The sequence below is a fragment of the Nilaparvata lugens genome, chromosome 8 (genome assembly GCF_014356525.2).
Source record: "Nilaparvata lugens isolate BPH chromosome 8, ASM1435652v1, whole genome shotgun sequence".
In the NCBI taxonomy this organism is placed as follows: domain Eukaryota; kingdom Metazoa; phylum Arthropoda; class Insecta; order Hemiptera; family Delphacidae; genus Nilaparvata; species Nilaparvata lugens.
The window spans coordinates 1,001,149-1,025,866 of record NC_052511.1 but is presented as its reverse complement, the minus strand read 5'-3'; the positions used below and the strand labels follow the sequence as shown (position 1 = coordinate 1,025,866).

Here is a 24,718-nt window from a genome sequence, read left to right as displayed (position 1 = left end):
GCGTGCAAGAGTGATGGAACATTTCTAGCAGCAGATGAATGAAAGCAGCTCTCTCTTGCTCGTTTTCCATTTAGTCATTAAAAGTACACTCTCCTCTCTCCGTCACTCACACACGCACTTAACCCTCACGACTCTCGCACGCAAACTAGCACGAATCAATTTCATTCGGTCGCAGAATCTTCCATGAAATCCCCCCCCCCTTGGCTTTCATATATGAGTGAATTCGTTCGTTCGCTATTGTCCGCATTTTTCAAGCGACGTTCACCATTGAACTGTACTTTTGCTAACATTCTGAGCGTGACTGAAAAGACAAACGCTCTTTATTCTATTTCAGATAAAATTGTTGGATGGATTTGTGAATGATTATTGGGCTACTGAAGTATAAGCTACAAGGGCAATGTTGTCATATCAATTTCTCGAATGTTTTCCAATATGATACTCGAGTGGAAAAGCTGTGTAACGGCTATTATAATATGTAGTGCCAATCTCATCCTATCCAGTTCGTTCGTATTTCGATGGATTGGGATTTTATACTTTTTGACGTAATTATTTTTCGCCTAATCATTGCTGTTAGCCTTTTCATGTCCATTGAGATACCGAGAATGATCTTTGTCACTGTTTTGCTCGATTACCCAGATACAAGTTGAATGATTGAAAATTTTAATATAGATTTTCATTGATTTATTTGCTACATATCTCAGTTATTGATTCTTACTGTCACCAAATCATTATCAAAAATAGCTGATGAAATGAATATTATTCGAATTGCTGATCATTTGAATATCATTAATATTATTCATAGAGTGACTTTTTCCTCGTAAAAGTGGATATGGAGATAACTGAGAAAAGATAAATGCATGAATTGATCCTTCTTTCTCTAATTATATTTTTATTACTATATTACTATTTATAATCATATTGTTGCTCTTGAATTCCAAAGGAAGTAAAGTCGATAAGCTCTTATCCAAAAATAACTTCGGTTTTTTGACTCCAAAGTATTGTGCCTGTATACTTTTATACGCTTTTTGTGCGAAATTCTATACGAATTAACAAACCGTTAACAGTTTACAAACTGGTTCACAAGTTGAACTTCTCATCAAAACGTTTCCTATCCAATTATTTTCTCATTACTGCTCTGATTTACTCCTCTCACTTCCATCTAATCTCTTCTTATTTGAAGCACTCTAAAAGCCTTCATTATTTATTGGAAAGTCTGTAAAGAGGATTACACTGATCTAACTTTCAACTGATGACTTATTTTAAGTTGAATTGAAATTTCAAAGTGACCCATTACCGATTCCAGAGAAGGAAAATGATAGCGCTCCAATACTTCTAATTAGTAACACACATGAAAAGAAGCTTTACTTTGCATCAAATAACGATAATTTTGGAATCTCTGCCTAACAAGTCAACCTTAAAATTGCAAAAACCCTTTGAGAAGCCGTTTCTTTGAAAATTTTATTAGATTATTATCGCCTGATTTGAATGTTTCCACCCGAATCGTTTTGAAAGGGAGTTAGTAATAATTGAGAATTCGAAACGAAATTCAAATGAGAGGTCTCGAGATTTTCTCGGCAGTAGAATGAATAACAAAGGATGGAATTGAAGGTGGATGTTGTAGAAGAGGAAAGTAATATGTTTGTGATGAAGTCGGAATAATAATTGATGACTGATGTAAGAGAGATGCTGAAATAAAAATGGGATCAAGTAAATTGACCGATCTGATATTTCTTAAATATTTGATATATTTATATTAGAATATTTATTTCTTAAAATTGAATATTTAATATATATGATATTGATTGATTTTTAGCGCTTAAATATCACGAGAAATACCGTCAAGATAGCCTAATGGGCTCAAATCTCGCACTATTTTATGAGGAAGAGAATTAGCTATTTACAAGCTCACCTATCTGTGATGGGAAAATGCTTTCCATGTAAATGCAGCTTTCATTTCCTTGTTTTTGAATAAAAATCCATCTTTCCTCATCTGCCAGTGACGCTCAGTGAAAGCTTATTTCCGTCAAATACGTTGACTCCTGATTTTTGTCTGCTATGAAACTGAATGAAACCTTTTAAGGCGTAAAAATTCGTATTACTGAAAAGAGAGTCTACCTAGAAGACAGGAATTTGACAACATCAATTCTCCATTTATCTTCTGATGAAAGATTTTTCTCAATTTGTATATTTATCCCAATTTGTATATTTATCTCAATTTGTATATTTATCTAAATACATTTGTTCCTTTTCAAATTCATATAATGCACGAAATAGGGAATCTGCAAGTAGATTCTGACGGGTATAAAAAATCGATATTTCGATTGTTTCACTTGTAATGATTGTAGCTCTCAATTCTATGGTTCATTTTGTTTGAACCATAATTTTCCAATGACAAGCTAGAGTGTCTTGATGGTAGATTGATGAAACTAATGAGTGATGATAGATTATAGAATACTTGATAATAATAATAATCGACTGTGGATTAAGTAAAATTAACGTATCAAATTGGCGAGTTGAAGAATTAGAATTTCCAAAATGAAAAATAAAACAAATGAAAAAATAAGTTTATTCATATTGTTCGATAAAAATTGCAAAATTCTTCCATAAATAAATTAATCTTTGATTTTGGAAATTCTAACTTTTCAACTCGCCAGCTTGATACGTCAATATTACTCAATCTACAATCTATATTGAATGTGAAACTTGAACCTTTCCACCAACCAGGCAAAAGAAAATCTCAATCTTATGAGAAAGCGGAAATATCATTATCATTGACTATTCGAGTTTTGGAATAAGGTTTATCCTGACCTTGTAATAATGAAAATCATTTAGATAAAGTTTTCCATCTATATGTTGATTATTGGTCTTTTGAGGGAAATCATTAGCTATACTTTGCAGAGTTCCTAATTTCCCTATCATGCCCTATAATATAATTGCTATAAATGTGGCTACAGATTATCTCTTTCAGATATGGTTATTGCTACAATCTCAATGATTTGATGGAAATACGACAATGAATGACTGAACAGTACCATTGTGTTGATATGATTAACATTATAAAGGGCAGTTAATTGAATAGATTTCAATTGAATAGATTCCATTTTGTACCACATCTTATATCATGTTATACACTGGGCTAGGCAATATCAGGTCATTATTATAATTTACAAATTTTGTTGCATCTAACACATATTGTATGTAAATATATTGATCTATTATAGCATCACTGATTTATCTTGTTTATTGAAAGGATTTGATTTTAGTTGTTAATGTATATACTGTAATGTTAATTAATAATAAGTAAGTAGTCAAAGTACGGCTGCTCCTTCCCCAAGCTCGAGCTTGCTCTTTTGGGGAAGTAGTTCCTTATGTTTATTTGTATTTCCTATTGATTCATTTTGTTGTTATATTTCTAAATTGTGAATTATTGTAATGCTTTTTCAAGGAATAAATAAATAAATAAATAAAAAAAAAGTTATAAAGGACACGTAACAGAAAAAAAAGATCTCGACAGGATGAGGCAGAAAATGTTAGGGTGGAAACTGGAAATGCCTACCGCCAGGTGAGGTTTTATTTGCTGACACACGGGAGAGGATCATCGAATTTGGGGAAAATATGGCATGGAAGAGGAGGAGGAGAAGGGTGATGAAGAGGAGGAGGAAGGAGAGACGATAAATGTGCAGCAATACACGTTGTGACAGCGGCCTCAGTTCTCGCCGGCCAACGACCATTTGTCAAGTACTGATTCGCGCATTTTTTATTGTTAGAAAATGACGGTTGACAGTGCAGAATCATTCACTTTGATGAATGTCACCCATTTTCTTCCGCGAACACTTTCTGAACCGGAACTCGTGATGTTTTCGATAGAGCCGGGTTGAGATTCCATTGTTGCGAGAAACGAGAAACTTCATTCTCTAATAATATCAACATTATTTGGATTATGAATTTCTGAATTTCCTGTGGAAATTCTATTGGAATTTTGATGTACCACTTTCTTCTATTCTCTATTATCAGCCTATAATATCAACATATTGAAGATTATTCCTTTTTGGACTTGCATGTCAAGATTCTTCAGAGTTTTGATGGACATGATGATATCGTAGAGGTATTTAAAAGATTGATCCTCTCTTCATTGAGATATATCAAAGTTGAACATCGAATGTCAGTAGTTTCAGTATAGACCCTCATAACTTTATTTTTCATCAAACTGTTGTTGCTTATGCTTCTCCTTGATTATATTTTAGGTTGACTTTTGTTAATTTCATCGATGGTTAGAAACGGGATTATTCTTTACGAATTAGCCTAGTATAATATTTTTGAAGAAGAAAAATCTATAAACCAGTCAAATCGATTGCCACATCAATCAATACTATTCTATTTAGATTGATGATGCGAGAATAATACTTCCCATTATCTTAATTACAGCATTTCCATCTGCTATAGAATATGTTATACATTGATTTTAAAGAAAAGTATGTATCGCGTTTGAAATAAGTAAGACATAACAATGGAATTCATATAAGACGCTTTAAGCGCGTGCAATGAGAAAATAGAAAATATTTATATGTATCCAATTATGTCTGAATTCCACTGTGAAATAATATTGGATATTAATAGTATAGATGGTATCTATACTCAGCAAGAAAGCTTGAAACAGGAGCTCCCATCCAACTTGAGTTTTGAGTTTGAGATAAAGTTTTGAGAATTAGAAAACTGTTAAGCATTAATAAATGCTGTTCAAATGAAAACATTCTTAAATATAATTTATGAGTATTTTGAAAATTATGAATGCACTTTTGATTTATTTTCGGGGCTTCAGTCTGTAGCAACTAGTACAGAGCATTTTTAGGCTCATTACTTTCCTTTGTTGTGTTTGCTGCCACGTTCACGTTTAAGAATGACATTTTTTAAAATTTTTTCGATAATTCTCAAGTATTTATGACTTTAGATGCCTAAAGAGTTTAGAATTGAGTTAGTCTGTTTTTGATTTTTGGTCAGGGTGATTTTCTTCGTAATTTATAGAATCTATTATTTAATAAATTTTGGGTCGAGTGTTAGTGTGTGTTGTGTGTATTGTGTTGAAAATTGTTACGTCTAAAAAACACTACATCGCTAGTATACACGATGGTAACGACAAATACAAACATAATATGGGTGGATATGATGACAGTGATAGTGGAGTGGATGATGATGACAGAGAAAAATCAATCGAATGAATGCCAGGAAAACATTGAAACATGACTGATGACAACATAAATAGTGGTAAGGTAGGATCAGGAGTAAGGATGAATTTTATGTAATGAGTTGAGAAATCATCACGTTCCATCCTTCAGATTTTATTTCCAATTCATTTTTCTTCAATTTTTCTTATCAGTCTACTAACTCATACGTTCCATTTTTCAGCAATCTATGGTTAGAATTCTGATGTTTTTGTGTAATTGTGATTCTTCGATAAATAATTTGCAGAATATACATATGTGGGATTATTGAGATTCGTGAAAAATAATACATCTGCAGAATCGGAAGGTAGAGTTTAGAAGTTGAGGTCGCCCATATTTAGGATGATTTAATATTACTTGTTGAAATAATTTTTTTTACAAATCTGCTAATTGTATCAGATAATTTGTGAATAGAGGTATGTCATGAGAAAACGCGATACTAAAATACTCAACATTATTAGAGATGAAGTTCGCAGATCAAACAAACAATCAAAATTGAGGCGCATGCAGAACAATTTCTGTATTAACAAATATTAGTGTTTCTTGGAAGGCTTTGAGCAAATTACTTGAATGCTCCAGGAGTTTTGGAAGAAATATCATCAACTTCTGCAGGAAAACAGACAAGCAAGAAAAGCGAAAAATGATTCAAACAGTCTCTCATTTGTAACCCAGGAGTATGGAGCGGAAACAAGCTCAAAAAAGGTAAAGAAAAATGTTCAAATGAATGAGATTGGTGGGAGAAATTCAGAAACACAATTCATCGTGCTCTACCACTAGGGAGAGACTGTGAGAAATATATTGTTGAATATTGAAGAAAAAAGCTAAAAAGACAGAGAAAAGCAAGTGAGAGAAGAAAACAGTTGGAAAGAGAGTAGAGAAAAACAAGATAGAAGTGATGGAAATTGACAGTCTGCTCTGATTTTAATAGTATGAAATTTCCACTTTTGATTCATGAATCGGAACATTTCCAAAAATATTAAATAGAAAGCTTAATAGAAAGAGTATTCAAGGAAATTAGAAGGGAAAACAATTTAAAGAAAAAGTGATGAAGTGAAGAAGACGTTTATGGGAGTGGAAGAATTTTGTTACGCAAGAAAATATAAGAGAGCGACAAAAGAATAAGAAGATAGAATAGGAAAAAAGAGAGAGCAAGGAGAGAAGAGATTGAGAGAAAAATAGGAGAGAGACAAAGAGTGTTTTTTAGTATATCGTACATGGTTGGGAGTAGAGAATCAATAAAAATATAAGTACCTTTCTGCTCAGAATAAAAGATTATTTCCGAGAAGCAACCAATCCATTCCACACCAATATGATTCTCTTGGAAATCATGAACAAAATCCATTTCCACATAAGTCTTGAATGTTTTCAATAGAAATAAAGGATGAGGGCAATATATATATATATATATTCCAACTGGTTTCAATTGTTGTGGTTTCAACTGGTTCCTATCCGAGTGTCAAATACAATATGATAATCATGCTCTATCCAAGGTTCCATCATCAATGATTTCTCACTGATATGAAATAAACGTCTCCAATGCGTTAACTATTGAGAGAATCGGAAAGATTTTCAATGGAATGATCATTTTTTGAAAAATAAACAACATTTTAACATCACTGATGCAATCAATTGATATTTCTATGGACTTTTAATAGCAGATTACAACGTACAAACCGACTAAGATCCACTGGTAGTATCACTATATTGACTAGTACCATATCACTGGTATTACTGGGCTATACTGACAGTATAGTAATAGTACTCTCATCCCCACATAGAAAAATCTAACTTTAATAAGGAGCATGTGCTTGGAAATATTTCTCATTCATTTCTATTCGAATCTCTTCAAGTATTCTTCAGTGATACGTTGAATGGTACGGCTGTATAGTGATGATATGGTACGACTGTAGTATTAGGGTATATTGGATTACAGAAGGTTCAAACTTGAAAGTCTGTTTTACCTTAAAAATCCTGATTAATTTGAAACATTGAATCGATTAGAAATAGTGCTAGCAAAAAACCTTAATTATTGAAATTATGCATTTTGATTATTATGTTCATGAAATTATGTATTCTGATGTTGCTGCTTATGGAACATGATCACGGTAATAGAGAACCAAGTGAGTGCGAAACTGTAAAAATGGATTGCAGTGAGTGATTCATGAGAATTTGGAATCAAAATGCTACTAAATTATCACTTGAGAGAAACTCAAATTGTGGAAAAGTATGAGAGGAGTTTCTAGCAACTGGGTTTTCATCTAATTATCCCTAGCTTTCAATTTGGGATTCTACACTTGTAGTCCCCCCCAGCGACTATAGTGTGAATTTTCAGTGCTAATAAAAATTCTATAGAATGAGATGAAATGAATTTTTCTATGTATGAGAATCCATGATCCTAATTCTAGATGAAAGTTGAAAATGTAAAAAAATGTGGAAGTGAAAAATTAAAAGTTAATACATTGCAAGTGGATGAAAGCTCCTGTTCTGATGCTTTTATGCTCTTCATTAAAATCGGTAGCAATAATATAAATAAAAGAATCTCAGGCTTTATTTTTACTCAAGCCTGCACAAACTCATGCTTCTCAATTTTGATGTCAGAACTGTCATTCACCTATGATTATGTGAATACAGGTAGAATTAAAATTATTGTAGATATTAATTTCAACTGTGAAAATAGCAATAACTGCAAATGAATGTGTTTATTCATTGTATTCGTTTGTTTGGTAACTTCAAATATGATCTATAAAGCTTAATTTGTAAGCTAAAAGCTTCAAAACTCATAAAAAATTCATAATATGATCTCATTCACAGTAGCTATAAAGAAGAAAATAAACCATTCAATTTGTTTCTTACAAATTAAATAGCTGTTACTACGTCTAGTTTTGTATTTGATCACTCCCTATAAAAATACCTCTATCTAACTCCGAATCTTGAATCGATTAAGTATTTTCACGAGAATTAATTGATCTGAGCTACGATACCATTAGTTCTCCAAATGATAATCATAATAATCACACAAGTGTTCAAAAACAGAGCCCTGGGACAAATGCTCCCCTTATGTTTTCAACTAGTCAAATCCAGAGATATTCCAAGCAATTTTGGGGTAAGATCCTCATGAAATTAAACTTGAGTGAATTTGAACAGATGAAATGATAATATAACGCATCAACTTGCCCAACAATTTTACTTCACCTTTATTCCGCTTTATCCCTGAAAAAGAATTCGATAATGACAAGTATTTTTTGCAGAATATAGAAGTGATAGAACCGGGTATTCATTCGGGTTGATATGAAAAGACGAATATTATGATGAGAGAGCAAAAAGACAATTGAAACCAGTTGTATTCTACTGTGAATGATATCAGAGATGATGCGTATCTTGATTTTTTGATTTGATAAACTCAACATTTTCAAAAATTAACAGTGCATATTAACATTTGAGTCATGGATATTGAAATTGTTATTGAGTTTGTTCCGCAATTATTTAGATGAATCATTTTGGAAGCAGAAATTCAAGAATAAGATTATCTTATTGATTGATATACTTGTATTAGATATACGATTTTTATCAGAGTTTGCTACATTATTTCAAATTAACTGCTTTATAGGATGATGCTCCTAATAATTTAAGACAGTTATGATGATAATATTGAGAGAACATCTCAAGTCATTATTCACTCAATATATTTTATACTGTAACTTAGTATTACATCAATTGCTGGCCTTTCAGTTTATGTTATATAGGTAGCCTAATGTTCGTAATCACTCATCATTTTTGATACCTGATGAAAAAGGCACAAAGAGAAGACTGAGACTCTTCTCAATAGAATTAGTCGTATTTGGTGCATACTCATCAACTGAACACTTTCGTGGGAGAGATAGTTCTAAAACTATTTTCCAATTGAAGAATGGAAGTGATGATTGGGATAATGATACACAAATTGTGAATTGGGTGAGACCCATTGAGAAATATGTTGAGTAGTCAGGGGTGTGTTCCGTCAACTTTATGTATTATTTAATTTTATAATTTTTGATATGAATACATTCAATATCAGTCACTGCGCTTTATTTTTCTGTAAAATTTTGCTTTAAACTAGAGTATATGTTTTATGAGAGCAAGATAATAATGTATATGATTTTTCTGTATTTTGAGAATTTTATCCTCAAGAGAATACGTACAGTATTCAAAATTATCCAAATCTATTGAAACTCGTGTCTCACCGTACCTGGTCAATATTCCCAGAATTGATTTATCAGCTACCAAAACTCAAAAGAGCTGAACTAATGAGTAAGTTTTTCTTGGTAAGAATTCTCTCAATTATTTTGGGCAAGGATATGAAGGATTATACTTAAAAAGCATCTATATTCAATGTAAATTGAAAGGAATTTACAATGCTCAATAATCTGAATGTAATGTGTTATAATCTGGACAAAGAGTTTGTATTTTTATAAATGTGCTATTTTTAAAGTTGTCTCATCTAATAGCTTTGACGAATTATTAACATGAAATAAATGGAGCTTTCATTACTTGTCAAGTCATTGAAGATGACTTGAATGAATGTTCGACTCCTGCTACATGATTATACCGATATCAGATATATCGGTATTATCATATATGAATTATATGGATATCATATATGTATCATTCCAGACTCCTCCCAATCAATCAATCAATCAATCAATCAATCAATCAGTCAAATGAATGGATGATACGCAACAACAGCCCACAGTTTCAAATGGGTGTTATCGGTTGGGTAGTAGATGTCGGATCTGTCGCTAAGTGATGGTGGTTGCTGTTAGTGATCAGTGACGTCACCTTGAACCCGTCATAAGTCCAGCTGCCCAGCTTGAGAACACAGGTCTGCACGTCATAAGGGAAGTATTCGACGTCTATGGCACAGCTGGACTTATAGACCGCGGGAGGCTGCCAGACCACCATGCCGGTCGAGTAGACCGTAGCCTTGGTCATCAGCGTCACCTCGTAATTGCCGTCCGCGCTGCAAACAATCAAACAGAAAGCCACTGACTATCGGCACTACACTCAACTCGAGTCAACCTGCGAGTCACGGCTGGTCCACTGCTATGGTGTCTTCTTGCTGCGACGAGGCTGTAATGTTTAGTGGCTACACTTTCCAATCAAAAATCAATTAGGAAAACAACAGTATCAATGCGAATCAATAACATCAGAAATAAATTGAAATAATACCGTATCAGTAATAATAATATCAATCAAAATATAGCATGACATGAACTGTTATCTCAATAATTGATTGTTGCAAAATTACTTTTACAAATTGTTGTATTCATAGAATTCATAGGCATGTTACTTCTTACCTGCTAGTTGTTGATTATTTCATACAAGTCATTAGTATCACATACTTTATTCTTTGCCAACATTGTAAAGATATATGAATGGATTTGTACAATGAACCAATACATTTCGTGTTTGAAAAGAATATGTAACTATCGAGTATGGGCATCACGCAAACTGCAAGGTAATAAACCTTTCGCAATCTCTTTATCAATAGGATTTTAGTGATACTTGAATTATTATTTTTCCAATCTCAAAACTAATAAGAAAGTGATCCACCTGGCTCCTTGATAGTCCGTTGAGGAAGACAAATATCTAGATCAGAGTTGATTTTCTGCTAAATTCATGGAAATTATTATTGAAATTTATGCTTAGTACTTCGAGAAGAGTTTTAGATCTTGGAATAAGAATCTGATTAGAATCTTATAGAATGGAATTATCGATTACGATTACTATGCATTTCAGATTCTCAATCATTCCACTGAGCAACTGTACAATCAAACCGTGGAAATTTATAATTTGCTCAGACATATAATGGAACAATACATTGCATTCATCCTGAAATTAATGAATAATTATTTCACGTCATTCCTTGAAGTGGTGAATAATATTATTGAACAGTGCGGTAGAAATCAATGAATCTAAGATTATTCCTTGAACCGAAATATACATTCAAAAACATAAATAGATAGTTTAGTTGAAGTCAACATTTTCTCTAATCGAAAAAATATTCGCTTGTTGAAGCTCCTGAATTTCAACTAATCAGAACAATAATTTTATTCTTTGGGAGATTGATAGGAAAGTGAATGTTTTTGCTGTCTTGATATTCCCTGGTGATAATGATCATCACCACAAAATATTATCACAATATGAACAGAGTTGTGGTTTGTGGTTATCATTGTGAAGAAAGTGGGTAGGAAAATGGAAGGAGTTGAAAACCTTTATGAGAGACGTGACGCAGTTAGACAGATCCCTGGGGTGTTGAGGGCTCACATAGCTTGTTGACTGTTCAATTTTAGTGACAGAATATCAATACACTTTTGGTTGAAACATTTCACATCGACATCTAAACACTCCTCTGATTCAACAAGCATTGCAAAAGTTTTCAATGCTGATTCACAAGAGTGTTGCTATGGGGAACAGCGATTGGTTTTATAATGAAAGAATAGCTCACTGAAACATTTTTGTCAATGGAATGCTGATTTCTCATTCAGCTGGCTTGTTTTCAAAATACGCTTGCACAGTTTATGCTACAGTCACAATCTCCCCAATTCTCTGGAAGGGAATAATAATTCACTCTCTTGAATCTATAGGCATTAAAACTGCATTTCTAAAATAATTACAAACAGAACTTCACATTGGATCAATTTGCTATTGTGAACTATCAATTACTGCTCAGCCACTGTAAAAATATTTCAATGTGACTGAAATAATATTTCAAAGTGGAAACTATGTTGTTATCCAACCTCATGATTGTCAGTGAATAATGAGAAAATCGGATGTAAGAACATTCAACTCTTTGAATAACTGCAAGTTGAGACTTTGAAACCAAAAAACCGTTCCATCGTATTCTTATTAGGTGGAGAAAACAATGAGTTAAGATTTGGTAATACTGTATTATAATTAACTAATATAATAATTTATAGTAACATTTCTATAACTTGGCTCAATAAGAACTATTACTCCTACAGAAATTCCACCACATTGAATTCCTTTACCTTAATTTTCTTGGAGTGTGGAATGCATTTTATGAGAAACAATAACTTAATATCAAGATAGGTGTTCAGGATGAAAAGCTTTGAAACAATTGCTTTGTCAGCACTCGGCAACGGTATCAGTCAGAGTGCCATTGATGCACACAAACAATGAGTAAGTTTGACTTGGTAACTTATGAACAATTTAGTATGTGTGTGTGAGGGTTGCATTGTTCCACTAATGTTTTCTCCCAGTATTCTGCTCGACACAAGAATGAGATTGTTCCGATATTAATGAACTTCTGCAAAGTCTCCTCTGTCGACGAAGGATAATGTACAAGATGAAGCAGTCATTTTGATTTATGCTCTCCACGAGAAGAGGGAGAGAGAGAGAGAGGATGAGAAAGAGCCTAGGCCGACGAAGAGCATGGGAAATTAGAAAGTTGAAAGTAAGAAGTTACCTCGCCGCTGTTCAGAATAGACTTGGGCTATTCTCTCAGCTTTTCTTAGATGTTGGAACGGTCCAATTCGTCGAGTACAATTCCTAATGACTTTCAAGTTTGTATTCGATGCTCTCAGTTGTGGCTGAGCGGAATACGTACATCTTGAGAATCATTTGGGCTAAAGTGTTTTCAGACAATAGTGGTGGAGCTCATGAATTCTATCAAAGGTGCTTCGACCGCTACCCAAGTTGATTCTCATCAAACTTCCCATCACTGTTTTTTCCTACAAACTTTCCTAGTCGAAGTCAATTCTCATCATCTAAAAGCCAGACAGTGAATTATTATGTACCGTCTGAAGATAAAGTTATTGATTTATGACTCTTCTTAGTGGACGTAATGATAAGACGTGAAGCTCTCAGTTTCAGAATAAATGCATTGTTGAATAATTATATGGTAAATTGTATGATACATTATTGTCTACGTATATTGATGGAAAGCGAGATGCAAGAACCGTTGTAGTGATAATAATGATGAAATGTCAAATTTGCTCACTAATACGTTCACGGAAGACAGTTTTGGATGATGGTTTGGGAGTAAAGTGACATTGTTTGCTGGTTTGTTATTGATGGATGAGCGTACAGCAGGAAGAAAGTTCCATGAGTAAGGTGAATCTGGTTAAGAGCTCGTCTATGCAGACTTATATCAGAGACGAATAATGCAGATATTTTTTCTCTATTATGCTAATATTCATGTAGAGAGAATTGATATATTATTGAACAGTGTCTATTAAATATAGTTGAAAAAGAAAATTTTGAATAATTTTGTGACTCATGTAAAGAGCTTGGAGGATTATGTTGTGATTAAAACACTTATAAATACAAAACTTATTATGAGTTCCTGTCAATGATTAAACATAGTTCTTACTCGAGTTAATTGAGCATTAAAATAGCACTTAATGATTAGAAATGAATCATCAAGAATGAAGGATATTTGAAAAAAGTTGAGAGTTGTGATTGGGTGGTGATAAGATAAGCATTGAGTCAGAATTATAGTGTAGTCTAAGAAAGTGTAGAGTGTTTGAGTGTAGTCAGAGAAAAATGTACCGGGTTGATCCTGTTGATTCTATCCCGATCACTGACTTGATTCCCTACTTGTGTGAATGGAATCGATACACACATTATATGAGTAAAAGGGTGGAGTGAGAGAGATTGAAGTTAGTAACAGTTTAAAGTGGCAATGTAGCGAGTAGTAACAGTTAAGTAGTTGACAAAATAAATGTGTGTATTTACTTTAATGGCTCGAGCTATTCCCGTACACAGGAATCCTAATTGAAAAGTGTGCTCAAACATTTTTAATCACTCAAGATAAATAGACGGCAACGGAACAAACTATTTAGTAGAGTTGAAATGGACGCTGGGGAGCACTAGCTCCCTCTAGCGGCGGGCAGTTTATTGAATTATCACGTACGGACGGAACTCGTGCCTCATCTATTTTCAGTTCATCACCTCTAATAGCATTACTAGTGGCTGTAAATTCAGCCCTCACTCAAACTAACAAGTTGTTGGATTGCTCGTATTACCATTTGAATCGTTGGTCATTGAAATAGGAATATTTTTGGAAATTGGTTGGAAAATTCTCAGGGAGTTTACAAATTTTCGTAACAACAAAATTCCGGATCATTAATGATCACAGAATAATCGAATTATATGTTTAATGATATGAAAATTATAAGTTGATTGGAATTAGTACCGTTTGAGAATTAAAATTGCTTATAAGACATAGACACTGACAAACTGGCAGCATTTTAAGATACGTACATCAGCAGATGAATGTTTATGTGGGATGTTTCTGACCAGCAATAGGCCTACTGCAAGAGAATGTCTGTCTAGCTTATTATCATGTCCAACTAATTTTGTCTCTTGATAGATTTGAAATTCTATAGTAATGAGAAATGATTCAATCAATCAAAATTGTTACGTTTATCAGGCTTTTTGATCAGTCTGAAGATAATGGAATATATTAATAAATTAGTATTCAAAATTTTTTTGAGGTTCATTGTAAATAATACCTCAACTATATAGAAAATCTGGTGTGGTACACTCACACAACTTCCCTTGCTCATTGAACTGTAATCCTCATTCTAAAACGAGAATAATTTGGGGGAATAACATAATGATGATTGGCGGTTACATATTTGAAACTACGATCAGACTACTGTATATTATGTGTATATATAATTGTTTTCAGAGTTCTTCTTCCTTTGTGTAAATTGTGAAATTCGATGATTTTTTCTAAAGTCGTCAAAACAGCTGTTCTACAGATGAAATATCTCGACTATCTTTTAAATATCTATCTGAAATATCTGTGTTCTTTTTATAAACTGCTCTACCTACCTACCTCACGCAAGAGAAGGAGGTTGCAAAGTCCTTTTCTCTAGGATGGGGTGGACCCCCCATTAGTTTCTCAGGAAGGAGACTTACGCCAGTTGATAGAGCTGACAAATAACTGAACAGGGTATGAAATTGAAGAAAATCATTAGAGGCATTTTCGAGAAAACCGTAAAACATGTTTTTTTTAGTAATTATCCGCCATTTTTCTCAAGAATTTTACGGAGCTCCTGCAATTTTCCCAGAAATGAGACTCATGTCACTTGATAGGGCTTATAAATAGCTATCCATGATATAAATTTGAAGGAAATCGCTACAGCCGTTTTCGAGAAAAACGTGAAAAAATGTTTTTTTTAGTAATTATACGCCATTTTTTACGCCATCTTGAATTGAATTTTATTGAATTTCTTATTGTCGGATCCTCATGGTATAAGGACCTTAAGTTTAAAATTTCAAGTCAATCGGTTGATTAGGAATGGAGTTATCGTGTTCACAGACATACACACATACACACACACACACACACACACAACACACACACACACAACACACACACACACACCACACACACACACACACACACACACACACACATAGGAAAATTGAAATTGGGCTACCTTAGTTTTTTTGGAAAGCAATACTTTCCTAACCTATGGTAATAGGGCAAGGAAAGTAATAATACTAATTTGAAATAAGTAGACTCCTTCAATTATTGTATTTTATCATAAACTTATGGGAGACAGAAAAATTGAGACAGATGATTCTTATGGACTTGTTACAAAGTCGGATGACATACATTTACATAACAGAAGAGCATGAAGTAGTGAATATTCGAGTTGAATTTTCAATTAGCATTTCAACAGGACTCGAAAACAGTAACTGCGTCAGTATTGAAGGGGGAGCTCAGCTCATGTCAACGGGAAGTGATTTGCAAATTCAAAAGTAACCATTACCAAGATGGAGAATGTTTGAAAGACAGAGACAAGTGGATGAAGTTAGCAAATTGTACATTCATAAATGTTAATTAGACAGGTTGGGGGGGGGGGAGTTGGAGGGGGCGGTGCGATTCGCAATCTCATTTCAGATTTCATCTGGAAATGCTATTAATTCAGAACTCAACAAGCAATTATCTTTTGAACCCTGGAACCTGTAATATAAGAGACTTCACTTCGCATTAATTGATCATTAACAATGCTAAACTCTGCACTACTGTTTTTCAACAAGCAGAGGTGCTTGGCCCAGTTGAATTTATTGATTCAGAATTTAGCGTGTGGCGGAATCAAATTACAAAGCAATTGATGTAATTGCTTGATTTAATAATTTGTGCAGGTAACGAGAGTGTTACAACGTTATGGAACATTATGAATAGCATTCATTCCCTACAGCACTATTATTTGTTTTGACATATCAATAATTAATGAAGTGGTAAGTGTAGTGGATGCAATAAATTCAATAGGAGTCATCAGCATCTCCCTACTCGAATATGAATTTCTGGATAATGGATTTATTATGTTTTTCATATTATTATTATAATATTTTAATATTTGTATGAATAAATGAAAACAACACATAATCATCTAAACAGTACCTACAGTGTGGAAAAATTAAAAACATGTCAGATCTAGAATTTGATCAACAAGAAATATCTCTACTGACAATCATATATACACTTTTTAGGTTATACATCAAATTATAATTGAAGTATATATTTCCATAGTACTCATACAGAGCAGTCAGTGAGACTGCTTATACCTGACAGTTTAACCTGACAGTTACCTGAAGTTGGCGACTTTATTCCAATAAAACTCATTAATTATTGCTCAAGTTATTACATAAAATTACAATGCGTGGATAGAATTCTGGTTGCTTAATTCAGAAAATGAGATATTTGAACTTTTTAGACTTGTAACTAGACATTAATATTAAAAGTTCCAACACTAGAAATAATTTTATCTGATAATTCAGATTCTTAGTAGTTATGAAACAGACGGAACTATACCGATAAAATTCTCAATCAGGAAGAGTGAAGTGACTTAGATCAGTGGTCACCAGCAATTAAGTTTCATGAAGGTCCGTTTCAAAGTCTTGGCGAGCTTCCGCGGTCCATTCACGGAAAACAACAAATTGTGGGGAGGGGTACTTCTCAGAATTCTTTTGAAAAATTAATAGTTCTAAATTGATTTCAATAATCCAAATATTTCGGATAGTTATTACTCTGTATGCATTTCAATATTGATGTTCTTCAAATAAATTGAAGTTCTATTGATCTATTAAAATTAAAATGATGATCAACCAATTAATCGATGATGTATTTTCAATTGAATTTAGTGAAAGAGCAAGGATTTCTATATCCAATCTTAAATTTTTCTCAGTTCCACATCAGCAATATTGAATTTTTGACTGGAATATTCAAAACTGAATCACTTCAGATAATTTATTCCCAGGCAATAAATTAATTATTACAATTTTTTGGCTAAACATTCTCACTCCATTCCAATTCAGGAATACCTCCAATTCGAATGAACCTTGAGCGTTGTTTTAAATGCTGTACAGTTTTGGTATTCCAAACATTTATTTGTGATAGATTTTCTAATAATTTTCTTCTTATCTTGGAAGATAAGAATACTGTGTTCACTCTTCTTGGTGAATCATATACGGTATACCTAAATTCATTCTCAAATTGGAGAACAAACAAACGTATCGACTTTTACATTATTCTTTAAACAAACAAAAATTTTTAATTCTCTATTAATGATCATTTTCGTCAAAATAAACTTTCTACTATTATTTCTATTCAGATGTTTTGTGAAAAGTGAGTGAATAGATATTTTTATTAATTTTTTTGACTTTTCAGAAAGAGTGAGCGAATGAATGGTTAGTGAAGAATAAAGTGGCCAACCTCTGAGACGTGCACTGCACGGCAGCGTCGCCCTGGGGACCTACCTTGAAGCCGTCGTAGGTCCAGCTACCAAATTTCAAAACGCACGTCTGCTCATCAAAAGGAAAATACTCAACATCAATCTCACAGGACGATTTGTAAATGGCGGGTGGCTTCCACTCGACCAGGCCCTGATAGTAGATGGTCGCCTTCGTCGCTAGCGTCACTTCGAAGTTTCCGTCAGCGCTGAAATCATCACGCAACACACCTCGTATCGTACTCACACACACCTGTCTTCAGGTCAAACAAAAAATCGCAACCGGTCGACCAAATGAAAAAGAGATTTGTCAATTTTCAGTCGACAGAGAGGTGAGTTCAGATTAAATCACTAAATCACAAATCGCAACCGGTTGAATGAACAAAAATGCTCTTTTTCAAATTCTCTCGTCAGGAAAATGAGTTCAAAACACAAAAAACACTATTCGCCATCATAAAAATACTTCACATAAAAAAACATAATTCATTATTCGTGAGAGGGAATTAAAAAAATAGCGATATCTGAATAATAATATTGCATTTGTTAAAAGGATTGAAAAATTACAAGAAAGTATCTAAACAAAAATTATTTTGCTGTTTGTTACAATGATTCAAAAAATAGTTAGAAAACATGTTTGAGAGAAACAGGAAAAATACGACGCAAAATACTATTTTGTAGGAAAACAGGATGATGAGTTATTCTTATACTTTAAAAAATGAAAAAGTGACGAGGATGAGGAGTGTCTGTTGAACGATTGAATGGAAGTACTTTATTAATTTTTATTCATTTACAATGCAAATGACACTAATGCAATAACATTATAGAAGATAAAATAATAAGGTAGTCCTTGTGCTATTTTTCTTCCAAAAATACTAGTTAGAAAACTTAAAAAAATGATCGTGCATGGAATATGAAATATTGAGTGCGGCGGAAAAATTAAACGTTGTCCATATAAAAATATGACTATTTTAAAGAGTTTTGAAAAATATACGGGAGCAATGAATTATTAGATTTCTAAAATATTGAAACTTCAATTAAGAAAGTTCAGTACTCAATAGATTTTTTGCTAAATATGGGGACAGGAATAAGGTAAAATGCTGAGAAAATTAATTCACTCCAATAGAGTATTGAAAGGCACAGAAAATGGCAAAGCTCTAGTGTTAATGAGGGAAACAATAAAATCCATGTATGTGTGATGTCGGTGAAAAATATTACCAACCACAAAAATAATATTTAATGCTTTGGAGTTGTGATTAGGAAGGTGGTTGAATCTTTCTGAAGGATGATAGTGCAAAGTAACATTTCTAGTACAATAAAAAGGAATAATATCGAACTAATGTTTTACTAATGTTCAAAAGGTGTTGAGGAGCATTTGAAAGAATAAAAAACACCACGTAAGCCAAAAATTATGCCTAAGGGGAAGGCGACAGTTGAGAAAGAATTCAAGCAGCATATTGATCTCTACCAAGCACACTTACTAGGAAAAACATTTATAACACCAAAAATCAACCCTGCAGATTAAAAACATGGACAATAAATAATTCAGGACAATAAAATAATAGAATAGTATTTGGAGGTATTGCAATATCGATTAATCTTATAAGTTTGATGCTTTGAAAGTATTTCATACATTTTTTTAAGGGTTGGAGGTGAAAGAAGTATAATGATTTCCATCGACTTATCTAGTAAATTCATGTATTGAGATGATTATTGCTTTTCTTGAATTAAATAAATATACATTCTCAGGCTATCAACATGATCAATATCTATATTTATCAATAACACTACTGTGTTTAATAATATTGAAGTATAAGCCGACACAGCACTGATGGATATATTTTATCAGTCAAAGTATGGTTTAGGTAATTCTGTGTGCTTAGTTTTTGTTGCAAGACATAGTGATTCAATTCAGCTAGATATACTGAAATGGACTAACTAATTGAAGGTATCAAAAATGTGAGAGTTGTTAGAATTGATATTGGATTCTACTCCTACTTGAAAATTGAGATGTTATCATAAGAGCCTCCCAGATTAAAACTGCACAAGAACACAATCATCAAATTTTTATTCACACTGAAGTGCACATGCACATTACGGTATTTCAACCAATCAAACTTTATGTCAATTTATTCATTAACACATTCTATGTTTTTACAGTATTATGGAATCAGATATTATTTAATCAATTGGTATTATTATTTCTTCATTCCGGAAAACTAATGTTGTTCTGCTAGACTTGAATTATATTCTAGTAGTTATTTTTCGAAAAATTCATTTTCAAAATTGGATAAAATATAATAATCATTTTAATACCAGGAAATAGACAGATTGAGTTATGATCAATTGATTATTCATGGTCTTCAATCAATATATCACGTTATTCTCCACATCTACCAACAAGTTTGCATGCGCGAGGTTCATATGTACAGGTAAATTATTGTTAATTATTGTGGCTAATTAACTCAGGCATTGTTCTGAGCCGGGATTAAGTCAAGCTCATTCATTTTTGCATTTCTCAGGCTTTTAATCGAAAAATATCATATCATGAATTATAACTTATTTGATGAGGATTGAGAATGACAGTAATACGTGGGAACTGCTCAAACTTCAAAAAATGTTTGGACATGTGGGATTAGTAGAAAGGGACATCTTATTCTCATTGAAAGCCTCACCGGACTTCTGAAGATCATAGATCAACTAACTCCATTCAATGAGAAGTGACCGATTCTATATTCAAATCAATATGTTAAAACCCAAAGTACATAGGAAAGAACATAATTTAATCTAATCTGACCATTTAACTAACAAGCAAATCAAATTTCGAGTAATTTTATAGAATTGGAAAGAAACATTTAAGCGATCTTAGCTATTGAATTCCGTCACCAACCATTCCCTAAAACGCAGAGAATCCCTAAGATACCCAACAAGGCGGTACCAATCTCTACCATTCAAATAACTAATTATTGTATCTTCACTCATATATGCGTAACGAAATCAAATCTGTCTTATCGCCACTAGTATGAGAATGAATATTACAACTCTGTCATTCCTAGACTAGCTAGAGTCGGCTCATGTCTTCCACTTGAATGAAAAAACAATCACTTCTCGTGCTTCACTCATATTTTTATCTGTAATAGCTAAAAATTGCTTTTCAGCCCTGAGAATTTGAAATTTATTTCTGGTTAGATTATTTTTCAAGGAGCTATTTTCATCTCAAGGGCTCAAGGTATCGGAAAACTAATTGCTATTGTAATTCAGCAGATTCAGTCGAGTGGAGAATCCAATTTTCACTCGGGGAAAAAATATCGAGACGACGTTTTCCCCACTCACGCACGGTGTCAATCACAATATGGGATGGGGTGTGCTTTGCTCTACAATTGACAGAGATGGCCTGTTTTTCTGCCATCCTGTTTCCACTGTGCAGCAGTCGAATGGGAGAGGGAAAAGGACGGCCTTGGAAAGAAGACGTTTTCAATAACGCGAAGTACCCAAGTAGTAAGTCCCTTTGTTCGGTCTAAGACGTTTGGCGGGAGAGAGAAGGATGTAACGCCAGAAAAAAGGGAGTGTATGAGGAAGAGAGAAATTGTGTGTGAGAGAGATAGTATGAGAGATAGAGGGAAACAAAAAAGGACCATGAACCAAAGACGATAGTCTTTTTGAAAGAGAAGAAATTTTCACGTCACTTGAAGCTAGCAGGAGTAGCATAACCGACTCCTGCCGTTCGGGAGGAGGAAATGAAGACTTTTTCAACAGAAAGCGACAGAGAAACGTGAAACCCTTTAAACTTATTGCTCGTGCCGCTAAACTCAATGATTGCTGCTCCATCGTTTTCTTCCAACCAATATAATAGCGATCGATCAATAATTCTGTCTAATGAAGTCTGAGAATTTCTTTCTCGTTTTTGAAAAGTTATTGTTGTGAAGTGAAATTTTGTTCATGAAAGGAACAAAGCTATCACAAACGTCTGTGCAACAATATTGTACTCGACAAAGAGCAGTGATAGTTATTCTTTTTCCTCCATAACAAGTTGATAAGGGTATTGATGAAATTCCAATCATCAAATAGAATTTTGTCCTTGGGAAACGATGGAGCTCTAACTGTCTGTGTAGTAGTGTAATAGTGTGTATATTGAGTGTGTATTATTGTAGTTGTTTTTGTGTATCTTATATTATCTTTCAGGTTTTTAAACTTTGATTATTACCGTATGTTGAACCCTGCGTTTTTAGTGTGGGAATTGACTATGTCTTGTTTGAATTTGCTAACTTGTTGCTTAGTTGTCGAAATTAAAGCAATTTTCGTGCATTTTTCAAATGAAGTTTCAATTTCTTGTTAAGAAAGCTACTGTATTTGGGAATTGTACGACCATTGACCTTTATGCAGCTTCGACTTTTCCGCTGGAAGTTATGCTCAACGCTCGTGGAGGGGGAATAATTTTCAGTGAAAAGGCAGTTCGAATCGAGACGTAATCGGAAAAACATCATTGCTAGAATAGGTGACAATGATGATAATCTGTGCATTTGAATGAACGAATCCACTAAAAGCTCCCAACCCATCAAGAATTCAAATACGGGTAGATGATTTGATAGCAGTAAACTTTAACAAATATCATAGGAGAGAAGAAACACCACCTCCGTTCACAGTAGGGTGAAACAGTTTTTGTGTAGTCTGTTCCTTCCAATGAATTGTGTGGAAAACCACCGCCAACAATGAATGAGTACACAGAAGAATATTTGTTATTTCCAAGGTTCGAATATTCCATTTACTTAAATATTTGAATATCATGAATTCAATATAATAGATCTTCTTCTTCTTCTTATCCGTTACCAAATGTTGGCAATCATTCTGGCAATAATAACTCTGTTGACAGCCGCTCTAAAAAGTTCCGGGATAGGCACTGCAAGCCACGTTCTCAAATCCTTCAACCAGGAAATTCGTCTCCTACAAAATTAAGATTATTTTTAATCGGTTAATAATTACATCAGTTGTAACCGATCATTCAAATAAAGAAGCGGAAATCACAATTCTCATCAATACTTTCTTTCCAGTATTTTGGAGATTAGTAGAGAATTCAAATCCTATAGACACGTCTGAAACCGAGAAATGATTCCCTGGAGACTAAAATGAGAATATCATAATTAGGTGAACATTTTCATCTTCATCTCTTTTTAACTACATTAGCCTCCATCCCATCATTTAATTACAACAAAGACATCATCAGAATCGTGTAGTTAATTTGTTATGGATGAACAAAAGGCGTGTACCATTAATAACGGGACGCCATTATAACGGGGAAATGTGGTAGTTCAATCCACCAATGAGCTTTCTCGACAACATGACGTCATTATACAAACATGGCTTTCAAGCAAGAGCTGATATGCGAAGATTAACCGAGCTGGGTGCAAAAATTGAAATTTATCGCTCTATCAGTTAATAAATAGTCGGTTTCATCTCCTGCGTTCGGCGTCATAAACAACAAATCGCGGCGACTGAAGTGGGACAGAATACGAGGCAGATCCTGAATAAATACGGGTGTTGGCCGATGTAAAATACTGCGTGCTATAAAGCTGGAATTGGACCATGTACATAGTTTTTCTCTGTTGGCAAAATAGGGTCAGAAAATCCGTCCTGTAAATGATGGTGGCCGCTGATTAGTGATTGTTGTTTAGTATGCGACCATTTGAACACATGCTGTAATCTATAGACTTACGTTACCTATGACTAAACAATATTATACTTATATATTTGTACACACACAAATGCCAAAGTCAACAGCATCATAATGTGAGGCACATTTCACCTTTTGGGAACTGGAGAGACTGCATAGATATGAGCAAAACTATCACTAAAACTTAATCTATTCATGTTGTCTATTGAAGATATGGAGTCTAGTTATTGTAAATGGTTTCTCATATAGGCTAAACTATATGTTATGTAGGCTTGTGATAACATCCAATTTTAGTAGGCGTTTGTATAAAGCTATTGTAGGAGAGGCATTCTTGAAAGTTCTCAATCACTTATAAATCTTGTATGAGATCTGTGCAAAGAGTAAATTTATCTACCCACGTAATCAATGGAATTCCCTGTACAAGCTATTTGTGACAGCTGTTATTAATATTTCCATGTGGTTAATCTTTCTTGCAGGCTGGATAATATTGTTCAATACATACCAGTAGTTCTATGAACAGTAGACCTCACGCAGAACTCTCATCCACAAGTACCTGATTGAAACTATAGACCTTATGGAAATACAGCAATAGACTGGCTTCTCCTAACATCTGTGTAATCACTTGTCAGCTGATTTATGATGAATAATTCTATAGTCTGATTTTTGCTCTTATATTGGCGTATGAAGGAGGCTCCTTTTTCCTCTTATATTATCCTTCAAATACAAAATTTTTGTATTTTTTTAAAAAAGGAACCTGTCAAATTCCATGAAAATCTATTACCGCGATTCGCCGTAAATGTGCAACATATGAACATCTAAACATTCAAACATTTAAACATTTAAACATTTAAACATTTAAACATTTAAACATTTAAACATTTAAACATTTAAACATTAACATTTAAACATTAAACATTTAAACATTTAAACTTTAAACATTAAACATTTAAACATTTAACATTTAAACATTAAACATTTAAACATTAAACATTTAAACATTTAAACATTAACATTTAAACATTAAACATTTAAACATTTAAACATTTAAACATTTAAACATTAAACATTAAACATTTAAACATTAA

At 33.3% G+C, this 24,718-nt stretch overlaps 1 protein-coding gene across 2 annotated transcripts in view; it reads right to left on the bottom strand.

Annotated features, from left to right (window-relative positions):
- Nucleotides 1-24,718, bottom strand: part of LOC111045823 (acetylcholine receptor subunit alpha-like) — a 433,085-nt gene that overhangs the window by 62,893 nt on the left and 345,474 nt on the right. Inside the window, exon 5 of one of the 2 annotated variants that reach the window (XM_039433697.1) lies at nt 17,997-18,177. In XM_039433697.1, coding sequence (XP_039289631.1) covers nt 17,997-18,177 — 181 coding nt within the window. Of the gene's footprint in view, nt 1-10,034; nt 10,216-17,996; nt 18,178-24,718 lie in introns of both variants that reach the window. The other variant, XM_039433698.1, reaches the window with a different exon arrangement.